We start from the raw sequence: 25,541 nt of genomic DNA, 5'->3' as shown, positions 1-25,541 counted from the left end.
ACAGCGGGCACTAGAGGACACTGGGCCCTCAGACCACTCTCATTAAATCTCTTTCTGATTGTTTGATCAGAGACATTCACACCAGTGGTCTGCTGGAGCTCATTTCGTAGAGCTATTGCAGTGCTCATCCTGTTCCTGCTTGCACAAAGGAGCAGATACCTGTCCTGCTGATCGGTTCAGGACCTTCGACAGCCCTGTCCAGCTCTCCCAGACTAACTGCCTGTCTCCTGGAATCTCCTCCATGCGCTTGAGAATGTGCTGGGAGACACAGCAAACCTTCTGGCAATGGCACGCATTGATGTGCCATCCTGGAGGAGTTGGACTGTCTGTGGAACCTCTGTAGGGTCCAGGTATCGCCTCATGCTACCAGAAGTGACACTTACCCTAGCCAAATGCAAAACTAATGAAAAACAGTCAGACAATATTAGGAAGGAAAAAAATGTCAGTGGCCTTCACCTGTAAACTCATTCCTGTTTTGGGGGTTGTCTCATTTTCACCCCTCGAGTGCATCTGTTGTTAATTTTATGAACACCAAAGCAGCTGAAACTGACTAAAAAGCCCCTCAGTTACTTACTTGACCAGATCAGTATCCCACATGTTTTACTGATTTGATGCAATACTTAGATTATAAAGTGTTCCTTTAATTTTTTTGAGCAGTGTATATATATATATATACAGCAGGGGTCAGATTTAAAGTTCCATCTCTACTGGTAGGATTGGAGTTTCTTCTGGTACAGATTGCAATCGCAAACTCTACTGGTAGAAACTCCAATTCTACTGGTAGAGACTCCAATCGCAAACTCTACTGGTAGAGACTCCAATCGCAATCTCTACTGGTAGAAACTCCAACTCTACCAAATCGCAGTCTCTACCCTGACATACACACGTGGACAAAATTGTTGGTACCCCTCAGTTAAAGAAGGAAAAACCCACAATTCTCACTGAAATCACTTGAAACTCACAAAAGTAACAATAAATAAAAATTTATTGAAAATTAAATAATCAAAAACAGCCATTACTTTTGAATTGTTCATTAACATAATTATTTAAAAAAACTAACTAATGAAACAGGCCTGGACAAAAATGATGGTACCTCTATAAAAGATTGAAAACTATTTGACCAGAGTGACATGATTAACTCAGGTGTGTCATTTAATTGACATCACAGGTGTTTCCAAACTCATAATCAGTCAGTCTGCCTATTTAAAGGGAGACAAGTAGTCACCCTGCTGTTTGGTGAAAAGGTGTGTACCACACTGAACATGGACAACAGAAAGCGAAGGAGAGAATTGTCCCAGGACATCCGAAAAAAAATTATAGACAAACATCTTAAAGGTAAAGGCTATAAGCCCATCTCTAAACAGCTTGAAGTTCCTGTGACAACAGTGGCTCATATTATTCAGAAGTTCAAGACCCACGGGACAGTCGCCAACCTCCCTGGACGTGGCCGCAAGAGGAAAATTGATGACAAATTGAAGAGACGGATCGTTGGAATTGTATCCAAAGAGCCCAGAGCAACCTCCAAAGAAATTAAAGGTGAACTCCAAGGCCAAGGTACATCAGTGTCAGATCGCACCATTCGTCGTTGTTTGAGCCAAAGTGGACTTCATGGGAGACGACCAAGGAGGACACCACTGCTGAAAAAAACTCATAAAAAAGCCAGACTGGAATTTGCAAAAATGCATGTTGACAAGCCACAAAGCTTCTGGGAGAATGTCCTTTGGACAGATGAGACCAAACTGGAGCTTTTTGGTAAGGCACATCAACTCTATGTTCATAGACTCAAAAACCAAGCATACGAAGAAAAGAACACTGTCCCTACGGTGAAACATGGAGGAGGCTCAGTAATGTTTTGGGGCTGCTTTGCTGCATCTGGCACAGGGTGTCTTGAAAGTGTGCAAGGTACGATGAAATCTGAAGACTATCAAGGCATTCTGGAGAGAAATGTGCTGCCTAGTGTCAGAAAGCTTGGTCTCAGTCGCAGGTCATGGGTCTTCCAACAGGACAACGATCCAAAACACACAGCCAAAAACACCCAAGAATGGCTGAGAGAAAAGCGTTGGACTATCCTAAAGTGGCCTTCTATGAGCCCAGATCTCAATCCCATTGAACATATGTGGAAGGAGCTGAAACATGCCATTTGGAGAAGACACCCATCAAACCTGAGACAACTGGAGCTGTTTGCTCATGAGGAGTGGGCCAAAATACCTGTTGACAGCTGCAGAACGCTCATTGACAAATACAGAAATCGTTTAATTGCAGTGATTGCCTCAAAAGGTTGTGCAACAAAATATTAAGTTATGGGTACCATCATTTTTGTCCAGCCGTATTTCATTAGTTTGTTTTTTTAAATAACTATGTTAATCAACAATTCAAAAGTGATGGCTGATTTTGATTATTTAATTTTCAATAAATTTTTATTTATTGTTACTTTTGTGAGTTTCAAGTGATTTCAGTGAGAATTGTGGGTTTTTCCTTCTTTAACTGAGGGGTACCAACAATTTTGTCCATGTGTGTGTATATATATATATATATATATATATATATATATATATATATATATATAATATCATTTTCTGACATATCTTTTTAATATATATGTATGAATTATATTGATAGTCTATATGTGATTTATATAATAATTTTCTCTGATATATAACTTATCTATTATATATATATATATATATGTGAATGATGTTGATACTCCATCTATGATTTATATCACTTCTATCTATTGTTTTATATAAAAATATGTGTTCATTAGTCAGTATTTTGTAACAATAGCGTAATCATATATTGTCTCTTCAAATTATTAAAATAATTCACTTTACTGCCATTATCTGCTTCTCTAACATATATTAGTGTGTGTGTGTTTACAGTGTTTGCAAAATACCTGTCTACAGTCAAGCTTAATATCAGAATATTCTATTACTGTTAATCCCACTATGAATATTAAAATATGCCGAACCATTTGTCCTGTATCATAGCTACATGTATGACGTTTGCAGCAAAAAAAATTTAAAAAGCGTGAAGATCAGTTTAATATTCAGAGTTAAGATGGATTAAATGCACTGTCAAACAGCGCTGAGTGGAGCGGATGACCGGACCAAGATGGCGGCCCCACCGCTCGTCAGCCCCAATAGGCAGTAGCGGTCGATGCGGCGTCTACTCTTTATTATGTCTATGGTGCTGAATGCTCTGGGAGCAAGTCTGCAGTGAAAACACTTTTGAAGGGGTCAAGGGTCACTAAATCAAGGTTCAAAGGTTCAAGGGTTCACTTTATTGTCGTATCATTCCACATTTGCACATGAAACAATATGAAATTTGACCCTGGTCCCAGTTTCAGCCATCAAAAAAATATAAAAACACTCTCATAAAGACAATATAAGTATAAAGAGGCACACTAATATATACAAATCTGCAACATAGATATATGTGCAGTGAACCAACAGTTTGTGCAATATTTAGTAGGTAAATTAATAAAAGAGCCTAGTCCAGTAGTGCAGTGTGTGTATGAATGTGTGTATGCTTGTGTGTGTATGTGGGGATGTGTGCATGCATGTGTATTTGCGGGGGAGAGGTGGTGATGATATGAAAACAGAGTCTACAGAGACCTGTTCAGTAGCCCGACAGCTTCGCGGAAGAAGACTTCAAATGAAGGAGACATTTTGTGCAACAAGTATCATAAAAGTAATTCCCAGTGGAATTCAAGTCTGATATTGTGTGGGACTATTCAGAGCAGTCACATGAAGCACTGTATCTGTTTTCAAGGGTCTAGCCCCACGGGAACCCGCGTTTTTCAGCAGTGAGGCCTGCTAGCAGTGATGAAGCCTGAGGCCTTCAAACATGTAAAAAAAAATTCCTGCTTGGTCATTTTTGGGTCTAGTGACACCAAATCGTACACACTCCTAGTAGACCACCTCCTGACCTCGCATATTTTTTTTCAGAGAGTTAACTCAAAAGGGGCTCAATCACGGCCGGCTTTTCACTTGACCATTAACCCTTTAATGTCCAAATGCTTCAAAATGGGCTAAAAAGGTCAAAATCTCACACAATCCTAAACCAATTTGGACCAAACTGCACAGGTTCTATATACAGAAGCTAATGTGAACGCTCATGCATGTTTCAGACCTCCAGGGGCCCTGAAGAAGGAATGAGGGCCAAAAAAAACACGTTTTTTTCATAAACGCCCCTCTTTTCCTCTCATTTCACTTCTGTTACACTCAGAGAGCTGAAACCTGGGATCTGGTACCTCTGAAACATCTAAAATCTAAATCCACTGGAACTGTTTTGCTCGCTCCTCCCAAACCGGAAGTAGCTCCAGGAATGACCCAGAGACTTGTGCTTCAAATCAATTGTTCACCAAGGTCACCTAAATCACCCCTAAAAGTTTCAGCTCATTTGATGCAAAAATGACCGATTTGTGGGGCTTCATAGTCCAAAAATGTCAAACTTTGACCCTGCGCCAGGGGTCACAGGAAGGTCATAGAGACACCAAACCACCACAGTTCAGCTCCAAATATAGCCTGGTATAACATACTAAAAGATCAGCCCCAGGGTCCCAGTAGAAAAATCTGACCAAGTGTTCATGTTGGAAACCCAGATAGCAAACTATGGGTGAATCAATGTTGAATCTATGTTGAGACCTAACGCAGAAATTATACAGAAAGCGCAAGGTTGATAAAATGTTGAGTCAAAGTTTGCTTTTCAACCATAAATCACACTTCACCCAGATAGCAAAAGATGTCAAATCAATGTTGAATTAGGGTTAAGAAGGTTGAATTGTGGTTACGGTTGAAGATTGATGGTTGGATCAACGATGATTCAACAACATTTTGTCAACATTGAAGTTTGTGTTTAAAAGATGCCATTGAATCTACATTGTATTTTGGTTTAATTAAAATGTTTGACAGGTCAATGTTTAATTAATGTTGAATCTTTGTTTGCAAACATGTAATCTATGTAAGCAAACGTTGACTCAACATTTTATCAACCTTGCGCTTTCTGTATAATTTCTACGTTAGGTCTCAACATAGATTCAACATTGATTCACCCATAGTTTGCTATCTGGGAAACCTCCATCCATAATCAGAGACACAGTTGAGAAGCAGTTGTTGCTAACAGCTGCTTACATGTGTGTTGGCAGTAGGGGGTGAAGTGCAGCTGTCAGGACAGAAAAACTGTGTGCTTCCTACATTCCCTTAAAAGGACAAATGTCCCTCAAAACCATTACCCATTTGAGACCATACTGCTGTATCCTGGTAAAGACCTGCTGATAAAGACAGGACTCTGCCAAAAAGTGCTCTTTGACTTGTAGGGAGCTGTTGAGAAAACACAGCAGCAGTTTCATCCAGAGACTAACTTGATGTTTCTGCCTCATACTTTACCTCAAAACTATGCGGCTCATTTACTCAGCAAGTTAAGCTGTGTTAAGCACACACTGCAAAGATGCACTGTAATAATTAGTTCAGTTTAACTCTTGTTTGGCTGATTTAAATGGCATTAGCTTATACAGAATTATACAAATCAAGATACTAAGGATGCTAATCTGGTATATTTAATTTTATTATTCTATTTTCTAAGTTGTCAATTTGTTTTATTCACCAGAGAATTGAGAAAATTACATGTGACTGATAATTTGTGGGGATTTTGACTCAACTACTATACTGTAATAAAGTATACTTTTGCGGTACTTTTGAGGTTTTCCATTTTATTTATACTTCCACTGCACTACATTTTAAAAGGATGTTCTTTAGCATTGATTTAGCATGACTAGGTCATTTTAAGATTTCAACAAAATATAACCAATTTAATCAGCTTATGAATTAATATGATGCTTCAATACTGAAGATTAAAAGCACAATTCAATTCATATAGTGACAATTACAATTCAGATTGTCTCAAGACGCTTTACATGTACTTGCATATTAAATTTTTTAGTAACTTGACTCACAAATAACATAACTTAGTTGAGGGACATTCAGCATAAAAAGAGTTTTTGCTTTTAATGCTTAAATATCATCCGTGTAAATGATACTTCATTTCTTTAGCAGATAAGTAAATGATCTGAATATTTCTTCCACTGTCGGTGTCAATGTGAATTATACTTTCACTCCCCCATATTCTTTTTAAATTTGTCATGACTCACAAAACTACACTTACAAGATCACATGGGGAAAAATTGTGTTGGTAATTTTTCCTCCTGTCTATGCTAGCTGCATAGAGATCCCTTCTAAAAAAAATAGGAGACAACATCTGTGTAAAAAACATGGACAGGACGTGTGAATCAAATCAGTAGTTTAGAATGCTATAAATCCATTTTACACAAAATTTGCTGCCCATTTGCCACTTTAGTCAATCTAGGAAACACTGCTGAAAGAAGCAATAACAGAGAATTTTAACCATTACACGACTATTTTTAAATGTTGTAGGACAAATTCTGCAGAAATGGATATGTGAGACTCATTTGAAGTTACCCCAGGCTTCTGTTTTGTAAAAACCTTGAATAGAAATAGGCAAGTAGGTTAGTAGTGTCTCTTTCTGCGGTACGTTACAGCACATGGCTACAAATGGAATATTTCAGATGTGTTGATGGTGTGGCCTCTGTGCTTGCATTCTGACTGTACGCACAGTGGCCTCATAGGGCTTCAGCATGGAGAGGAAGGCTCTGTGGGGGCAGTACGACATGACGAATAAGGAGCTTGAGCTCTTGCCATTCTGCCCTCAGAGTATTGTGACGTACAGCAACTGACACCACTTGCACTCCACTTCCCTAAAAGGAAACACTGGAGCCAATCAGAGCTGAGGACTGTCATCAGTCGCTCCCTGCACAGGCTGTCCTGGGGATCTGTCTGCTGCTGGAGCTCTGGGCACTGGTTTCAGCTCCCTCCCACCCGCTCAATATTGCTTCTCAGCTGTCTGGCAGGTTTCTGGCCCCTGTCCCCATTCACACATGACACAAGACTGAAAAACTGTCACTGGCAGGACCCCTTAGGGCGCTTTATAACCAGATTGCTCTGACGAGGTCTCATATAAACATCACAGCATAGTCATATTAACACGTTCTTAGGGACCTGAAGGAAAGTGCAACAAAATATGAGTGGGGAAAAAGATGCTGCTAGGCAGGAATATGAACTTTTTCTGATTACATTGTAGATGAGGGGTTTTCTAAATGCCTTCAATTCTCTGTAGGTTTGCATTTCAAAGACATATAACCCAAACAAATAATTTGACACCTAAAATAACATGTTCCACAGCATTCTAATGTAAAAAAAAAAACATATATGCTACTGTCCAAATGTTTGGGGTCACTTAGAAATGTCCTTCTATTTGAAAGAAAAGCATTTTTTAAATGAAGATAACATTAAATTAATCAGAAATACAGTCTAGACATTATTATGTGGTAAATGACAATTCTAGCTGGAAACAACTGATTTTTAATGGAAAATCTGCATAGGTGTACAGAGATCTATTTCCAGCAAGCATCACTTCTGTGTTGATGATTAGAAAACCCTTGTGCAATAATGTTAGCACATGAATAAAAGTGTGAGTTTTCTTGGAAAACATGAAATTGTCTGTGTGACCCCAAACTTTTCAACAATTGTAGCACTATTTTTCTCAAGTGCTACAATTGTGATTGTAGTTTAACATAAAGATCTCTAGTCACATATAACATTCATAAATTCTGTTATCCATCAAACAACTTTCTAAACCATTCAGTCCTATCTTAAGTATTTTTGATAAAAATTCCTATTTGCTGCTATTTATGTCTTACTTCTGTCCATGGCTTTTAATCTCCAAGGTAACATCCCTCCAGTTTGGTGGTGTCCCTGATGTAGGATCCACTTTTCTGAACCATTCTGCTGAGTAGCACTTAATTTGGACTTGTGTGAAGTCCTGAGCCCACCCACCAGCCCCCAGTCTCAGAACACTGAGACGTATTTAAGGACCGTCTCGCACCCTGACCTCTTTGTCCCAGTGGAAACTCCAGTCTTGTGGTTACAACTTGGTGAGTCCCTTTTGAAGTCTCCCTGTTGTTTCAACTGTTGCTTGTTGGTGTGTTGGGGTCAGAGAAGATGAGGAGATGCTGCAACTGTAGGAGATATCAGTGCCACTAACATGAATATACAGTATTTTTTGACAGTTTAGAGTTGCATCTTTGTCTTATGTGAATAGATGATTTGTTGTTGAGCAGAGCAGACTGGGAGAAAAGGGGGATAAGGGGAAATTAAGAATACTGTGTTGTTGCTGAATAGTTCAGAGACTGTTGCATCAGGTCAGCCACATACTTTCTTCAGAACAGAAAAGGTTCAAAGGTTTAGGATGCAGGAGTGATGCTTGCTGAGGAGTAACAGACCTACAGCTTTAACTCGGGTCAGACACAACCTCAGCAGGCTCATGAAGTTTAGCCAGTACTAATGTACTTTTAGAACGAAATATTATTAAACTTTACCATTTAGAAACCATCGGAGCCAAACAAATTCATCTTTTCATATCAGGAAAGAAACCTCTCTGAAGGTACATTCATGCTATAGGGGAAAGCTGAAATTCACACAGATGAAATGCATTTCCTTCATCAGTAGTAGCCACTTAAATCTCAGGATAGAAAAGGCAGTCTTAGAAGGACAATATTTAGTTGTAAGCAAGTTAGTTGCAATGAGTCTCATTCAGTCAATCAGTCAATCAATGAAGTAATTCATTTGTAAATTACACAGCCCTATAAAACCAAGTCTGCTTTGTTGCTTGTTTTTGGAAAGTAAATCTGAAAGTACTGGAATCTATTTGCGAAAAGTTAAACAATGCTGGCCTGATGTGTTCAAGTCAGTCTTGCATAGACAGAATGGATGGAAGAGTCATATTCAGGCTTCCTGTCATTGCAGTTATGCCTCTGCCAAAGTAATTTTATTGACTCATTAGCTAAGACTGATTTCCATGAAAACGTTACACAGCAGTCATTAAACTGCCAGATGCTGATTTGAATGGGAAAGCCTCTAGAGAGGAAGGATGCTGACACTTGGGATGCAGACTGAGGCCAGAGATCCTAGACAGACCAGATTATATGGTCTGGATCCAAACAGAGGAGTCCACTATGTGGTGACAGCTGAGAGGAGAGCCAGGCCTCCACTGCCACTTGTCAAAAGGCATACCGTTTCAGCTGTTAACTGGCTCTAACTTAACGGTGAGATACAGAAGAGCAGTTGTGGGGGCAGAAGAGGGTGACAAGAGTCCTGAGGCTTAAAATAGCCTCATGAGTGTGTGTGGGGTGGTCGAGCCTTGTCCTGTTTAGGCTTTTCAGGCAGCTGTGAGGAGATTAAAGCACTCCAAGGTGCTTTCATACTGAAATAGTGACACATTGTTTCTCAGAATTCCATGGTTTTGTTTTAACATGTGAAGCAAGCTTCCATTTAGACTTTAAGTGGAACAATTACATATTTAGACAAGACATGGTTCTTCATTTCTGCCAATAATCCCCAAGTGAGCTTATGATGTTCAGATCTAGACAGAATAAAACATCTCTGTCACAAACTGATATTTTGCTCGTGTTTTCATTTTTTGTCTTGTGTAGCAAGCCAGCATAGAAAAGACCAAATATGTGTGACGACGACGAGACCACTGCCTTAGTGTGCGACAATGGCTCTGGCCTGGTCAAGGCTGGGTTTGCCGGTGATGACGCTCCCCGTGCTGTCTTTCCATCAATTGTTGGACGTCCCCGTCACCAGGTTAGAATAATGAAAAGGTCCAAAGCTGTCGAAAAATGCAATTTTTGTAGGTGGTAAGAGCAGCCTCTGGTTTGATGTTGAGTTTCTGAGATGTGTTTTCTTTATTTTCAGGGTGTGATGGTGGGTATGGGTCAGAAAGACAGCTATGTGGGAGACGAGGCCCAGAGCAAGAGAGGTATCTTGACTCTGAAGTACCCCATTGAGCACGGCATCATCACCAACTGGGACGACATGGAGAAGGTGCCACTTAAAGACACAATTTGTTTTCCTTTTTGAAATAATTAGACGATATGGGGCAAACATTCTTACATTCTGACCAATGATTAAGAGAGCCCAATGTTGGAAGGTGCTACACCCACTGCAGTCCCTCATCCTTGTCCTGCTTCCATAGATCTGGCACCACACATTTTACAATGAGCTCCGTGTGGCCCCAGAGGAACACCCTACCCTGCTGACTGAGGCCCCCCTCAACCCAAAGGCCAACAGGGAGAAGATGACCCAGATCATGTTTGAGACCTTCAACGTCCCTGCCATGTATGTGGCCATTCAGGCTGTGCTGTCCCTGTACGCCTCCGGTCGTACCACTGGTGAGTCTCTCCCAAGGACATAAACTCCTCTACTGTGTGACTTCGTACCTCAATAAAACTAAGCTGACAAACTGTGTCTTTATGCCAACAGGTATTGTGCTGGACTCTGGTGATGGTGTGACCCACAATGTGCCTATCTATGAGGGTTATGCTCTGCCCCATGCCATCATGCGTCTGGATCTGGCTGGTCGCGACCTGACAGACTACCTGATGAAGATCCTGACTGAGCGTGGCTACTCCTTCGTCACCACTGGTAGGAGGAGGCTATTACCAGATAACACCAAAGAGAAAGTGCTCAGCCACATTCACTTCCAGTTTACTTAACTCCCAGCTCCACATAATGGGCATAAATGCAATATGTAACACAAAAACAAGTGAAGTAAAGAAAATGACTCATTAATATCCATTATTTTTAGTCAGCAATATTGCCCTCAAGTCTGCTAACATAAGCCAGCGTTCTCACCACCATAAGCTACTGGTCATACCAAGCCATGTAGCAGCAAACTGTTTAGAATCATGAATATGATCCGTAAGGATTACATCAAATTATGAGAAAGGATGCAGTTAATTACTCAGGAATTTAACGATTTATTTGTGATAATAAATCACTGCATTATGAAACTGGCTGACTGAACTGTGACATTTCCTTCCACCAGCTGAGCGTGAGATTGTGCGCGACATCAAGGAGAAGTTGTGCTACGTGGCTCTGGACTTTGAGAATGAAATGGCCACTGCCGCCTCATCCTCCTCCCTGGAGAAGAGCTATGAGCTGCCCGACGGTCAAGTCATCACCATTGGCAATGAGCGTTTCCGCTGCCCCGAGACCTTGTTCCAGCCTTCCTTTATCGGTGAGCCATGGCAAGCAGAAAAACACAGAAAGGGAATATTTTGGTTTAACTTTACATTGATAGTAGTCAAGGAAAATCATTTCAACGGCCACAAAATTAAAATAAAACATATACACACGTGGACAAAATTGTTGGTACCCCTCAGTTAAAGAAGGAAAAACCCACAATTCTCACTGAAATCACTTGAAACTCACAAAAGTAACAATAAATAAAAATTTATTGAAAATTAAATAATCAAAATCAGCCATCACTTTTGAATTGTTGATTAACATAATTATTGAAAAAAACAAACTAATGAAATAGGGAGGGCTGGACAAAAATGATGGTACCCATAACTTAATATTTTGTTGCACAACCTTTTGAGGCAATCACTGCAATTAAACGATTTCTGTATTTGTCAATGAGCGTTCTGCAGCTGTCAACAGGTATTTTGGCCCACTCCTCATGAGCAAACAGCTCCAGTTGTCTCAGGTTTGATGGGTGTCTTCTCCAAATGGCATGTTTCAGCTCCTTCCACATATGTTCAATGGGATTCAGATCTGGGCTCATTGAAGGCCACTTTAGAATAGTCCAACGCTTTTCTCTCAGCCATTCTTGGGTGTTTTTGGCTGTGTGTTTTGGATCGTTGTCCTGTTGGAAGACCCATGACCTGCGACTGAGACCAAGCTTTCTGACACTAGGCAGCACATTTCTCTCCAGAATGCCTTGATAGTCTTCAGATTTCATCGTATCTTGCACACTTTCAAGACACCCTGTGCCAGATGCAGCAAAGCAGCCCCAAAACATTACTGAGCCTCCTCCATGTTTCACCGTAGGGACAGTGTTCTTTTCTTCGTATGCTTGGTTTTTGAGTCTATGAACATAGAGTTGATGTGCCTTACCAAAAAGCTCCAGTTTGGTCTCATCTGTCCAAAGGACATTCTCCCAGAAGCTTTGTGGCTTGTCAACATGCATTTTTGCAAATTCCAGTCTGGCTTTTTTATGAGTTTTTTTCAGCAGTGGTGTCCTCCTTGGTCGTCTCCCATGAAGTCCACTTTGGCTCAAACAACGACGAATGGTGCGATCTGACACTGATGTACCTTGGCCTTGGAGTTCACCTTTAATTTCTTTGGAGGTTGCTCTGGGCTCTTTGGATACAATTCCAACGATCCGTCTCTTCAATTTGTCATCAATTTTCCTCTTGCGGCCACGTCCAGGGAGGTTGGCTACTGTCCCGTGGGTCTTGAACTTCTGAATAATATGAGCCACTGTTGTCACAGGAACTTCAAGCTGTTTAGAGATGGTCTTATAGCCTTTACCTTTAAGATGTTTGTCTATAATTTTTTTTCGGATGTCCTGGGACAATTCTCTCCTTCGCTTTCTGTTGTCCATGTTCAGTGTGGTACACACCTTTTCACCAAACAGCAGGGTGACTACTTGTCTCCCTTTAAATAGGCAGACTGACTGATTATGAGTTTGGAAACACCTGTGATGTCAATTAAATGACACACCTGAGTTAATCATGTCACTCTGGTCAAATAGTTTTCAATCTTTTATAGAGGTACCATCATTTTTGTCCAGGCCTGTTTCATTAGTTTGTTTTTTTAAATAATTATGTTAATCAACAATTCAAAAGTAATGGCTGTTTTTGATTATTTAATTTTCAATAAATTTTTATTTATTGTTACTTTTGTGAGTTTCAAGTGATTTCAGTGAGAATTGTGGGTTTTTCCTTCTTTAACTGAGGGGTACCAACAATTTTGTCCACGTGTGTACATGTTCACGAAAATTTGTAGATATCATTTGACCCCCAAATAAGCAAGTAGTAAAGGAAATCGAACACATTTTAGTTTAACACTCTCTGTGTAGCATGTATAGGCTGGCGTATTCTGTAAAATAAGTTAGAAGTGAACAATAGCATTGTAAAATACAGCTGTAATATCATAAAATATGTGTTAATTCATTCAAGTCTTAATTGATGACAAAGATTAGGCATAAATTAAAAATTAAGAGCATTTTTGCATCTTATAGTACATTTCTATGGCTTATAATTACAGCATAGTATATTGTAAAGATTATGGTAGGTAAGGCTTTCATAGTGCTAAAGATACAGAATAGAAGAAGTTACAGCATTATCAGATTTTCTTTAAATTGATCTAATTTGTTAATTATTTTTTCCTACTTTATCTTTTATTATTGTGATATTTTTTCTCTTTATTATTCCATTTACTCTTGGTTTCTGAAAGTATAACAAATAATATTTGTGTTATTTCTATCTCACCCTCTCAGGTATGGAGTCTGCTGGTATCCATGAGACCGCATACAACAGCATCATGAAATGCGACATCGATATCCGTAAGGACCTGTACGCCAACAATGTGCTGTCTGGTGGTACCACAATGTACCCTGGTATTGCTGATCGTATGCAGAAGGAGATCACTGCTCTGGCCCCCAGCACCATGAAGATCAAGGTGAGTCCAATTTGTTGCATCTGCTTGTTGCAAGGTGAGTCCACTGTTAAAGCTTCTGAAGTGGCCAAGTTAACTATATTTCAATATGGTGTCAAATATTGTCTTACCAATCTGCTCCTCCTCTCACCTCCTTGCAGATCATTGCTCCCCCTGAGAGGAAATACTCCGTCTGGATCGGTGGCTCCATCCTGGCCTCTCTGTCCACCTTCCAGCAGATGTGGATCAGCAAGCAGGAGTACGATGAGGCTGGCCCCTCCATCGTCCACAGGAAGTGCTTCTAATTCTCCAACCAGCTCCACAAACTGTCACACCAATCACACCAGCCTTTCTTCTGTATCTATATTTCTACTGTGCCTTTTGCTGTATATACATGTATTGTTTTAATAAAAATAGATGCTTTTAACAATAACCTGGAGAGATGGAGTCTTTGTCAACATGCAAGTAGTGAACAAATCCATGAACATGTCATTAAGATGTTGATTCAGAAGATATTATGAACTTAAAATGATGGTCAAACTCAACAGCATTTATTCTTTATGGTCAAGTCTATTCTTCCCAAAGGATTTTCTTCAAGCAGACACTTTCCCAGTATATATATATATATATATATATATATATACCTATTGAAATGAAAAATGCAGAGCAGATTAAGCCAACAACATTTAAAATTCTGTATTGCCTATAGGTTTGCTTGCCAAAATGACAGGTTTATGGGTAGAATTAAATCATGTTTAAAGGGCCAAAAGAACACTTTAAACCAGTGTTTCTCAAATAGTAAGGCGGGGGGTGGGGCGGGGGGTGGGGGGGTGGGTGGGGGTGGGGGTTAAAAGGTCCATCTACACGGAACTAATTAGCTGAACTATTGTTTTAACGTCGGCCTGCTTTTCGCATACAACACTATTGAAATTGCGGTGGCCCACATTGATATGAATCGGTAGATAAGACACACCCCTCTGAGTTGCGTGCTTACGGTGACACTAAGCTAGTGGGGCAAAGTTTCAGTGTTTTCCATTGTAGTCCATGAGCCAAGTGGGTAAATTTGGGGTCATCGGTACCACTTTAGGGGGCAAATTCTCATATGCATTTTTGTTAAGGACAATATCCATAGTAACTCTTCCTGTGTGATAGACATGCACAAGTGGTAGCTTTATGTGAGATATCCATGGGTTTTTAATAGGCACGTCAATACAGTCTTCTAGCCTCTGATACAGTAAATGCAAGCATTTTCATTGATTTAAATACTGACTACACTCAAAAAAGACATTCAAAATCATTGAATACTATAATGAGTTTCTTATTGGTATGCTGTGATTCAAAGAACTTAAAGGAATGTTTTTATATACAAATATAAATTGAAATTAAAGCAGAGCGTTTAACACTAACTTTTCTCATTGTTCTTCTTTCTCATTATTCTGATTGTAACACATTCATCTTTTATGTAATACATCTTTAGTGTGACATAGAGCAAGGGAAAATGTGTCCTTACAACCTTTAACATCCTTCCCACCTCTGTGGTTGGGCTTTGACCTTTACATGGAAGTATTAATGGTTATCATAAGTGTTATCCATGTAAGACAGCCAATAAGATGGCAACTTTCCATTGTGGTTCTGCAGGTGATCAAGATACTCTCCAAAATGGTCAACTAAATGTGGATATGATGGATTGTTCAATGTTTCTCGGAGTGTTTGTTGTCTCACATTATCACATAGCTCTTCCATAGACAATGAAATGTTGTCTAGATGGACTTTCTTGTTGCTTCCAGTGTCCTGAATCCAAGAAAGAAAGCCTTTCCATATAAGGCAGAACAAAGCTTCATACGGCAGTTTGTGTAGTTGGATGGCTCTGTTGTACTTGCGTCCTTTTATAACGCCAGCAACCAATCCCTCTGCAATCATGCCTGCTTCAATACACAAGTCTTGCAAATCTGCATCTTTTTTGGACTCTTTTGCCAATAACTCCTAGCAGCATACATAAGGTCTGGAAGGTTTCCATCCTTGGAATGATATTTGGAAACCTCTCTTTGTGTTTTCACAAAATGTCAGTGGCTTTTGCATAGAAGGCTTGGTCAAAAACTACAACTATATATGGCAGTTGCAGCATGTTCCTAATCTTCAGACTTTGTGTCAAACTCTCCTGAACTGTTAAGTCAGTGGCAGGGGCATTGATTGTTGGAAGATATCCCATAGTGTCATGGAAAACTTCTTCCTCATCTCTTTTCTGAATATTGAAGCCAGTCCATCCATCTACAGTTTGTCTGGAGGAACAATGCACGCGAGCTACCAACCAGAGCAGGTTGTTTTGCTTTAGCATCTCTCAGTACTTTCTCACACTCTAAGGCAACATGTGGCCTTGGGACAGGGCCAGTGTGTTCTCCTCCACTGTAAACTGGAGTAAACACATCTCCTGGTTCAATAGTCATCTCTTGTCTTTTTGGATGACATTTGTGGGTTTGGGCTCAGGCATTGAGCCATACACCTTTGATTTTACAATTATCCCATTTGCCCTGTGTGATGTTCCAGTCCCAGATAGTGTCTCTTCATTGCGTTCAATGTTGTCCTATGCCACTGTTGTTGGCACATGAAGCTGGATGTTCGGTGGCAATGGAGCAGTTTTAGCTGAAGTGTTCAGTCAATTTTTGCCAACCCGAAGCAGTATCAATTCCTCTGACCAGCCTTGTAACAGGGTTAACCTTTAATCTTAACCCCATAACCTATATACAGTCATGAAAAAATTCTTAGACCACCCTTGTTTTCTTCAATTTCTTGTACATTTTAATGTCTGGTACCAGTAAAGTTACATTTGTTTAGACAAACATAATGATAACAACAAAAACTGCTCATAAGAGTTTAATTTCAGAGCTGACATCAGACATTTTCCATGATGGCTTGTGATTCTCCATTTAGCGTCTGATTATTTTCCACAGGTTGTTAGTTGGATTTAGATCTGGTGATTGAGTAGGCCAAGACATGGTTCCAATGTTCTGATTCTCCATCCAGGCTTTTCCTGACCTTGCCGTGTGGTAAGGAGCATTGTCTAGTTGGAAAATCCAGTCATTGGAGGCAGGAAAGAGTTTTCCAGCTTATGGAAGAAGACAGTTTTCAAGAGTAGCCCCAAACATGACCTGGTTCATTGTCCCTGTTCCACAACCTCAGATGGTCACTGATCCACCCCCATGTTTTACTGTAGGGACAGACAGTCTGGTTTGTAGCTTCTCCAGGCTTCCTTCTAACCAGTGAGTTGGCTGAAGTGGACATCAACTGGAAACTGGATTGGTTGAGTGACAGTCATGTGGTGAATAGAAAGACATTTCCTGACCAGCTAGCTTGTTTTTTCTTGGTGTAATGAACAGCTCTCTTTGAGATCTTCAGTTTTTTTGCTACCTGTCTCTCATTCATGCAAATTTCGAGAAGTGTATGTCTGCAGCCGGATGCTGCACGAATACGACCCGCACGAATACGACCCGCATGAATACGGCCCTACACTTCCGGTAAGTTTAGAACACTTTTTAAATAGAGCGCCACTTACCGGAGGCTGCACGAATACGGCGCTACCGCAATTTACGTTTTAAATGAGTGATTTCACTCAAAATATACTTCCAACACAAAAGGATTATTCAAGGAGAATTCCCCGTTCATTTTAACCCCTGTAAGTTTTTCTACAGAGCTGCTCTTTCTGGACCACACCGATAAGACGGCAATTTAAGTGCCGCCTCCTTCATCTCGGGCCCCGTTGTTTGTGTTGCCCATTGTGTTGATGCTAAAGGAAGCATTAGCAGCGTTTATCACCATGATGGACAACGGTAAAGACGTGAGTACTAACTGTGAATCGTTTTATTAGTTTAACTTGTTAAAACAAATAAACAATTGATTTAGAACGTTTTAAAGTTTAACGTTATAAACACTTCTGCTGTTTTCATTTCCGGAGAAAAGTTTTTAACCTGCTAAACTGAGGAACAAGCTATGTTTGAGCTCGTCATTCATTAGCACAGACGACCAGTTTTATATAGTTCCGCTGCAGTCAAACCAATGCTTAGCTTCTTTAATAATTTGTTTAATTGAGTCCTAGCCATATTTTGGAGACCCAGGTCCAGGTGATTATAATTAACTACAAGCAGCATATTAATTAACCCTTCACCAGATGGTAAAAGCATGTTGAAATGATCTCTTCCTGTTAGAACTGTTTGTGTTCTACTGGTTTCTCTGGCATAGTTTACCAAGAAACTTTATGGACCTGTTATTAGTTTTTCCACCTGTGACCAGTTCAGATGTCTGCTGTGAAAAGGATTAAACTGTGAAAGTACATTTACTTCATAGTTAGACTTTTCATTATCACATTTTTTTGTGATGCTGAGATGCTTAGTATATTTAACATTCAGTTTTGATGTCGGCTTATCCTTCACTCCGTCTACTGAACAGCCTGTATGAAGTTGCATCATTTCACAGACTGAATCCAGGACAGTACATTTTAAATGTATTTGTCCACCTCTCGGATAAAGCTTGATTGATGTTTATGTTCACAAAATGATCTGAAAATGTTCAATTTCTCTCTTAATTTGAAGATGCACATAACAATTTAACAAGGGAGAGATTTAGATTTAGATTTTGAAACATGTGGCAGCCATTGTAGGCTTACTTGCATCAGCACTGAAGAACTACAAGAGTTATATTCTTGTATCTGTTGATACTACTGCTTACTTCATATATAAGTAATCATGTAATGGAGAAGGCAGCAGTTTTCAGTTATGTGTCTAATCTCATCTGTTTTATTTATTTTAGGGCCTGCCATGCCAGATGTCTGTGGGATTTTTATGCTTATGGTAAGGTCACATTTTTTAAACTGAGTATGTTGAAGCTTCTGTCAACACTGCAAATAAAATGCTTTGTTTTCCATCTTATCTGTTACAGTATACACTTTCCATTGTCACAAAGCAAGGGTTTGAATTCCAGGAAGTTAGTTTTAAAAAGGTTTACACAAAGAAGAAACTGATTTCTCCAAATGCTTTTGTTGTTGCCACATACTATTAATTTTGAAGAGAAAGGACACATTTTGAACTCAGTTTTTTCTTTCTATTGTCACACTGCTTTCAGATGGACATGCCTTTGGTACGGAAGTGGTGGTATCTTCTTCTCATGCAGCGTTTCCAAACAGAGGGGTACGACAGCCTGAAACAACACGTGTATATAAATTTTAGTTGCAAGTTAGGGGTTCACTTCCACTTCTACAAACTGCTATTACACTATCAGTGCCATGTCAGTAGAGCATCTGGTAACTACATTAAGTTAATCAGACTGTGGATGGCAGTCTTTGTCGAGAGTATTGGTGCTTGTCATTTTTTTCATCACTGTGTTGGCCTTTTTCCCCATTGTTTATCTTGAATGAATTTTGTTGTTTGAAAGGTATGGCAAGAGGTTTGCTTTCTGGACTAATGAAGGCAGAAGCCTGCTCCAAGGAACCATGAAGCCCATTTACAAAGTGCCAAAGCGGGGTGCTGTCACTGAGGAAGTTCCACTCCATATGCAGGCTGAGACTGAGTGCACTGCAAAGGAAGCAAGACTGGTGGACTTCATGATCCAGTCAAAGGGAGCTGATAAGCATTTGGTGGTACTTGGAAAATGTTCCTGTTTTCTCATCATTGCAGACTGACTCAGAAAAGATTCACTTAGGGCCTTTGTTAGTAATATTAGTGGACAGAACATTTTTTGGCTGCGTTTTGAAAGAATTCCTGAGTTCCAGAAATTCATTGTTTCTCTACTTTGGGTTGCCCTCAGGACGTACTTTGGCAAATGCTCTACCTGGATTCATCAGGAGTCTTGTTTTTTTTTATTATTATTTACACAATGCAATAAATGATTTTGTTTTTTAACTGTTTACTAATACAAGTAGTTGCCACTTTCGTTAAAGTGTACCAATGTCTGTCAATGTATCCTCTTTAAGTGTTACCAGTATTTGTCAAGCCTGCAGTGATGTTGTCTGACTACTAGTTCAGTGAAGTGGAGGAATTCTCTGGAAGGATAAAAAAGACCTGAAGAAAGCAGGCAGACTGTTCAGTTGGTACGTGCTGCTCATTTCAAAGGAGGTGTATTGGCTTGAAATGTTACAAATAAAATATATTTTATTAAATAAGTGAAATATGTACAGTTTGTCAGATAAATCAGTGCCATATCTACTTATGCTTATTAATGTCTGTGTGTCTCTGTCAGGAGGAAGTGAGATCAGACGTTTTGCAGCGGGAGTCATAGACTTCACTTACTTTTGTGTGTGTGTGCAGCTTTTATTTTTATGTCATATTATCATGTAACATAAATATATATCTGTCTTAAGAGTTGCCCTTGCGTTTTGTCTCTTTCCTGTTAGATCTAGACTCCACAAAGGCCATTACAGATGATTCCATTAATATTTTATCTTAATAAAAAGAATATTTTCAAAACTTGTGACATTGTAATAAGAACATGATGTAGTACTTTGTGTGGTCCAGAAAGAGCAGCCTCCGGCTCTGTAGAAAAACTTACAGGGGTTAAAATGAACGGGGAATTCTCCTTGAATAATCCTTTTGTGTTGTAAGTATATTTTGAATGAAATCGCCAATGTAAAACGTAAATTGCGGTAGGGCCGTATTCGTGCGGGCGTATTCGTGCCGCTTTCGGTAAGTGGCGCTCTCTTTAAAAAGTGCTCTAAACTTACCGGAAGTGTAGGGCCATATTCATGCGGGGATTATTCGTGCGGGTCGTATTCGTACAGCATCCGGCTGCAGACACATATTATTGCAAATTTCCAGCAGTGTCAAGATGGCTGCCTTTGTGGCTTCACATAATTCTTTCGTTTTAGGCGTTATGTGAGAGCTGACAGCTTCTGAGTTGTGCTGCGGCTTGAATGTCAGCAGGAAACCGTTCTAGGTCTTTGCGTGTGCAGTGCTGCTGATGATTACATGAAATGGTCTCTTATATACCCTGGAATACAATAAAGCTGAAGCATGTCAGATAGGACATAAAGTATTATGGAATAAGCTGTATTTTTTTGTTGTGTTCAGTGTATTCTTCAGGTAATATACCTTTATTGGTACCAGGCATTTAAATGAACAAGAAATTGAAGAAAACAAAGGTGGTCTGATCATTTGTCCCATGACTGTATATGTACAGTATAGACACTGTATAGATGGCACAATTGATGAATTTACTCATGACCTGTGACGGGGCCTTCTGTGTAAATAAGTAGGAACCATTAAGACCCAGTGTTGCATTTTTGAACCATTGAAAGAAATCCCTATGCTATACTTTAAAAAAATTATTTGAGTTGTCTATCACTAAGCTTCTTTAGGATGAAGAAAAAAAATACTACAGGTCAAATACTTACTTAGAAAATTGCAGAAATTGTTCTTAAAGAACTTGGAATGTGATATTATCTTGCAGTATTAATATTTTCCTGCCAGAAATGTTGCATTTTTGCAGTTCAGAGTGTGGGGTGCAGGGATATGTAGTGTTTGTCTACATTCAGGAAGAAATAGGTCCAGCTAGACAGCATTAAAAAAATGTTGCAGTTTTCCAGCTGTGGGCCTCAGAGGGTTAAAGGATATGAGCAAAACCACAGTTATGGTGAAAAATCATAAATAAGTGAAAAAGCTGTCCCATCTTAATGTATTTATATTATCCCAATGTACATTTTAGTACCACTTAGGTTTGGACACCTGAGATGGTACCAGTATCTGTCTGGTCTATTTGTAATGTTAAAAAAAAAAAAAAAAAATGCCTTATTACAGGCATATGACAACAATAAAAATATTAGAATTATGTAAGTTTTTTAAATTTTGGCTTTAAGCATAATTGCTCACTACCATTGATTAATCTTGCATGTAAGACTTGATCACAGTTTTTATCCTAGCACCAGGTTCAAGTTAGTTTGTGTACAATCCAGATAGCAAACTATGGGTGAATCAATGTTGAATCTATGTTGAGACCTAACGTAGAAATTATACAGAAAGTGCAAGGTTGATAAAATGTTGAGTTAACATTTGCTTACATAGATTACATGTTTGCAAACAAAGATTCAACATTAATTAAACAATGACCTGTCAAACATTTTAATTAATCCAAAATACAATGTAGATTCAATGGCATCTTTTAAACACAAACTTCAATGTTGACAAAATGTTGTTGAATCAACGTTGATCCAACCATCAATCTTCAACCGTAACCACAATTCAACCTTCTTATTCAACATTGATTTAATATTTTTGCTATCTGGGTGAAGTGTGATTTATGGTTGAAAAGCAAACATTGACTCAACATTTTATCAACCTTGCGCTTTCTGTATAATTTCTGCGTTAGGTCTCAACATAGATTCAACATTGATTCACCCATAGTTTGCTATCTGGGAAGGTTGTTGTAGGCGTCACTTTTCAACATATGCAGGTTTCAAAAAACATTTAATTAGTTCTCATGAGACGGATTATTTTCGAAGTGGAGATGCAGAAAGGCCAGCACCATCTAAGTCTGATTTTAAAGTGTTCCAAGATCCTCATATCTCAGAAATTGCCGGAACAAGTGTCATGCAGAACCCAGAGTCTGAGTGTTATGAGGACAGTGGATCAGGTCAAAGAAGTAAAGAAATTACAGAAAATGTTTGTGCATCAATTATTGCCAAACTACAAGGAAGTGGCATAGCGAACAGTGTTGTGTCATCAGTTGTTAGCAATTTGGAAGAACTTGCAAGTGGACTCCACTCTCAGGTTAAGCAGCAAGTACTGTCTGCTGTGCCTCAAGATAATCCTGTAAGGGAAAAATTGGAAAAAGATCTGGAAACTTTTGAAAACCCGTTTGTTAACTTCAATACTGAAAGTAAAAGACTGAATTATTTCAATAAGAAATGGGGTGTTGTGGAGCCTGTCAAAAAAAAATTCTAGGCATTCGATTTGATACAAGGCGAAATAAACAAACAGGGACTTATGATCAAGTCCCTGTGAACGATACATTTGTTTATATACCAATTTTGGAAACGATAAAATTCATGTGCCAAAATTCTGACATTTGTAGACTGCTTGGGGAAACCTGTATAACAAGACCTGAGAAATACCAAGACTTTTGTGATGGAAGTTATTTCAAGATGCACCCATTGTTCTCTAAACACCAGAATTCGTTACAAATCCAGTTGTTCTATGATGACTTTGAGACGGCAAACCCACTATGGAGCCGAATTTGTGTCTTTATTATGCAATCGAAAAGAATAGATTTGAAAACAAAAGAAAACTTTGCAAACAAAATTATCATTTCAAAAATACAAAAAATATGTTTTGTGATTAAAACTGTATCTTCATAAATCCACAAGTTTTATTTACAAATCAAAATTTTGCTCTCATGAAACACAGATTCGTTTACGCTTCCTAAACTTTCGTTTGCGCTTCCAGAAGTTTTGTTTGCGCTTCTCAAGTTTTTTTTGCGCTTCGTCCTAACCTTCATGGGCGGGACCTCTTCTGAAAACTGTAAGAAGCGTCCTGATTGGTCAGTGTCCCTCAGAGAGACGGAACGACAACTTCCGCCCCCCCAGATTCGAATGGCGGTACGGGAGATGCGAGGACTTGACTGAAGGAGGCAATCATTGATCATAACAGGTATGTTTAGCGTAACTCTCCTGTCTTATTGATGCTATTAAGGTTACACTTGTTGCTCTTCTTGGGCTGTTTTCCCCAACTAGTGGAGACCGCGTTATCAGACGTGAACGCTCTTAATTTACAGCTAGCTAGCTAGCTAGCTAGCTTACTAGCTTACCGCTATGCACCCATCATAAGTGACTGACGAGCACATTACGGTCCCGGCTTCGGCGACAGTTGGCTCAATCTCACAAATTTCGGTCTTTTATGTATATATCAATAAACTTTAATTAGATATATAATCAAAACAAACCATCAGGTGTAGGTGTGCGCGCGCGTGCGTGCGTGTGGATTATTGAGTCATTCCTCTGATAAATTTAGTAAGACTTGTAAAAGGAGCATTTTTCAGAGATCTTTATCCTTTAGAGTTTTAACAGTATATATAATTGGTCTCCTGATGTTGAATTAATGACAGACTCTTTGTTATTATGACAGTTTTTTTTACTCATGTAGAATCATTTCCCTTGTCATCACAGGAGGATGGAGAACCATCCTGATGGACCTCGGGGTCAGGTAGGCTTTTCCCTTCATTTTCATATGCATTTTATCATAGTATTGTGATGGGATCCCTGTGTAGGTAGAGGTGGGAATTGATTGGGTTTTATGTATACAATTTCCATTGTAGATTCTGCTGATCAATTAAATTCTTAACTAATTCCCTTGTAGATATTTTTATGGAGAAAATAAGTCCTTTGAGCAGTGATCAACAAGTAAAATGAATATGAGTTCTGCAGTTGTATGATTAAATCTTCCTGCTGTATTGAATCAGCCTTCCTCATCAATTTCTACCAGTGATGTTGAATTCTGGGCTGTGTTGACAAATGTTTCAGTATGTTGCTGCTGTTTTCACTCTTACTTAAAACTAAGTCTCCATCCTGAGATCATCCTCAGCACTCAGATGATGATAGTCATCTATAAGGGTATTGTTAAGCACAAATTAAAATTACACTGATTGTGGTTCCCATTTGAAAACTGTTCTGAGCTGGGCTCTGTTTTTGATTCTCATCTCTACACATAACTTTATGATCCTGGAAGCACATTCGGATTTTGAGAATTATTGATGAAATCAATGTATTTTGTTCATCTATCCTTTTGGTTGTTTCAGAAGCATGCTATCTGAAGTTTGTTTTCTTGTGTTGCAGGAACCCATGCAGTGGCAACTTCTGCGTCGAGTGAGGGATAGAGTGGCCTCTATTCTTAACAGACATCCTATAGACTATGAATACCTGCACTTTGTTTGTGTTCAGGAGCTGCAGTTTGTTCGAGCTGGGACATCATATATGGACATTCCTGAGAGCGTATTAGGTAGTCTACAGCAGCTTTCTGACATTGTCAGCAACTATCTGTCACAGAGGGTCATCCCACCACTGTTTAATGATATAGCTGTGACTGAATTAAGAGGCAGTGTGGGACGACCTCAGATAACCATAGAAAGCCAGACTCTTCTAGATATGCTAAGCACTGAGTTATCCCTGACTTCTTTGTCTGACCTCCATGGGATTTCCAGGTCAACGTTGTACAGAAGAATGAAAGACAATAACCTTTCTGTCCGAAAATGTTATTCTGACATTACAGATGATGTGCTGGATCAGAAAGTTAGGTCTATCAAAGCACGTATGCCCCATGCAGGTTATAGACTTATCAAAGGCGCTCTTCAAGCACTGGGGCATCGCATTCCATGGAGACGGGTTGAGAGGTCATTGCAGCGTGTGGATGGTGCTGGAGTAATTTCTAGAATGGTCCAGCTGTCTTGCATTGCGAGACGGACATACTCTGTTCCTGCTCCCTTGTCTCTTGTCCATATTGACACAAACCATATATTTAACCGTATATTTTTTTTATTCTCCTACTGATCTATTTAAAGACTATTTTAACTTTATTTCATGCATTCAATATATACAGCCTGAACCATTATCTTCTGTAGGTACAACATTGTAGTTTTTGGAGCGATCGATGGCTTTTCGCGGAAGGTTTTTTTTTTTTTTTTCAATCCACAATTTAGTCTATGTCTTGCTGAAGTACTGTACAAGGATTCTGTTTGTTCTAGATCTTTTACTTGGATACAGCTGGGAATAACAAAGCAGAAACGGCTTTTGGATTTTTCATGGAGGGGGTGCATAAACACGGATGGCCATCCAGGCAAGTGCTCAAAAATATGTATTTAGAAGAAAGATGCAGTGTTTAGTCATATAAAAAAGGTGACACAATTTTTGCACCTTTGCAATCTGGTACAACAATCTCACTACACTTTTTTTTTTTTTTTGACTGGGACAACAGTGTTCTTTTTTGCCTGACT

General features: G+C 39.3%; 1 protein-coding gene and 1 long non-coding RNA gene across 3 annotated transcripts; both read left to right on the top strand.

Annotated features, from left to right (window-relative positions):
- Positions 1-7,974: 7,974 nt before the first annotated feature.
- On the top strand, positions 7,975-14,013 carry actc1a (actin alpha cardiac muscle 1a). The gene is made up of 8 exons (XM_022219748.2): positions 7,975-8,008; positions 9,566-9,719; positions 9,831-9,959; positions 10,111-10,306; positions 10,398-10,559; positions 10,963-11,154; positions 13,423-13,604; positions 13,742-14,013. Exons 2-8 carry the CDS (start codon positions 9,591-9,593, stop codon positions 13,883-13,885), a joined length of 1,134 nt encoding a protein of 377 aa, XP_022075440.1. The 5' UTR covers positions 7,975-8,008; positions 9,566-9,590; the 3' UTR covers positions 13,886-14,013.
- Positions 14,014-23,106: 9,093 nt separating this feature from the next.
- LOC110969632 (uncharacterized) lies at positions 23,107-25,384 on the top strand. 2 transcript variants are annotated; one of them, XR_002596994.2, is made up of 4 exons: positions 23,107-23,206; positions 23,722-23,758; positions 24,388-24,550; positions 25,293-25,384. It is a non-coding gene; the product is annotated as an uncharacterized LOC110969632 (long non-coding RNA). The 2 variants fall into 2 exon arrangements; XR_002596993.2 differs by having other exon boundaries at positions 24,388-25,383.
- The last annotated feature ends 157 nt before the right edge of the window (positions 25,385-25,541 follow it).

The sequence above is a fragment of the Acanthochromis polyacanthus genome, chromosome 16 (genome assembly GCF_021347895.1).
Source record: "Acanthochromis polyacanthus isolate Apoly-LR-REF ecotype Palm Island chromosome 16, KAUST_Apoly_ChrSc, whole genome shotgun sequence".
NCBI classification, from domain to species: domain Eukaryota; kingdom Metazoa; phylum Chordata; class Actinopteri; family Pomacentridae; genus Acanthochromis; species Acanthochromis polyacanthus.
The sequence above is the reverse complement of the archived record's forward strand: the minus strand, read 5'-3'. Positions and strand labels throughout refer to the sequence as shown.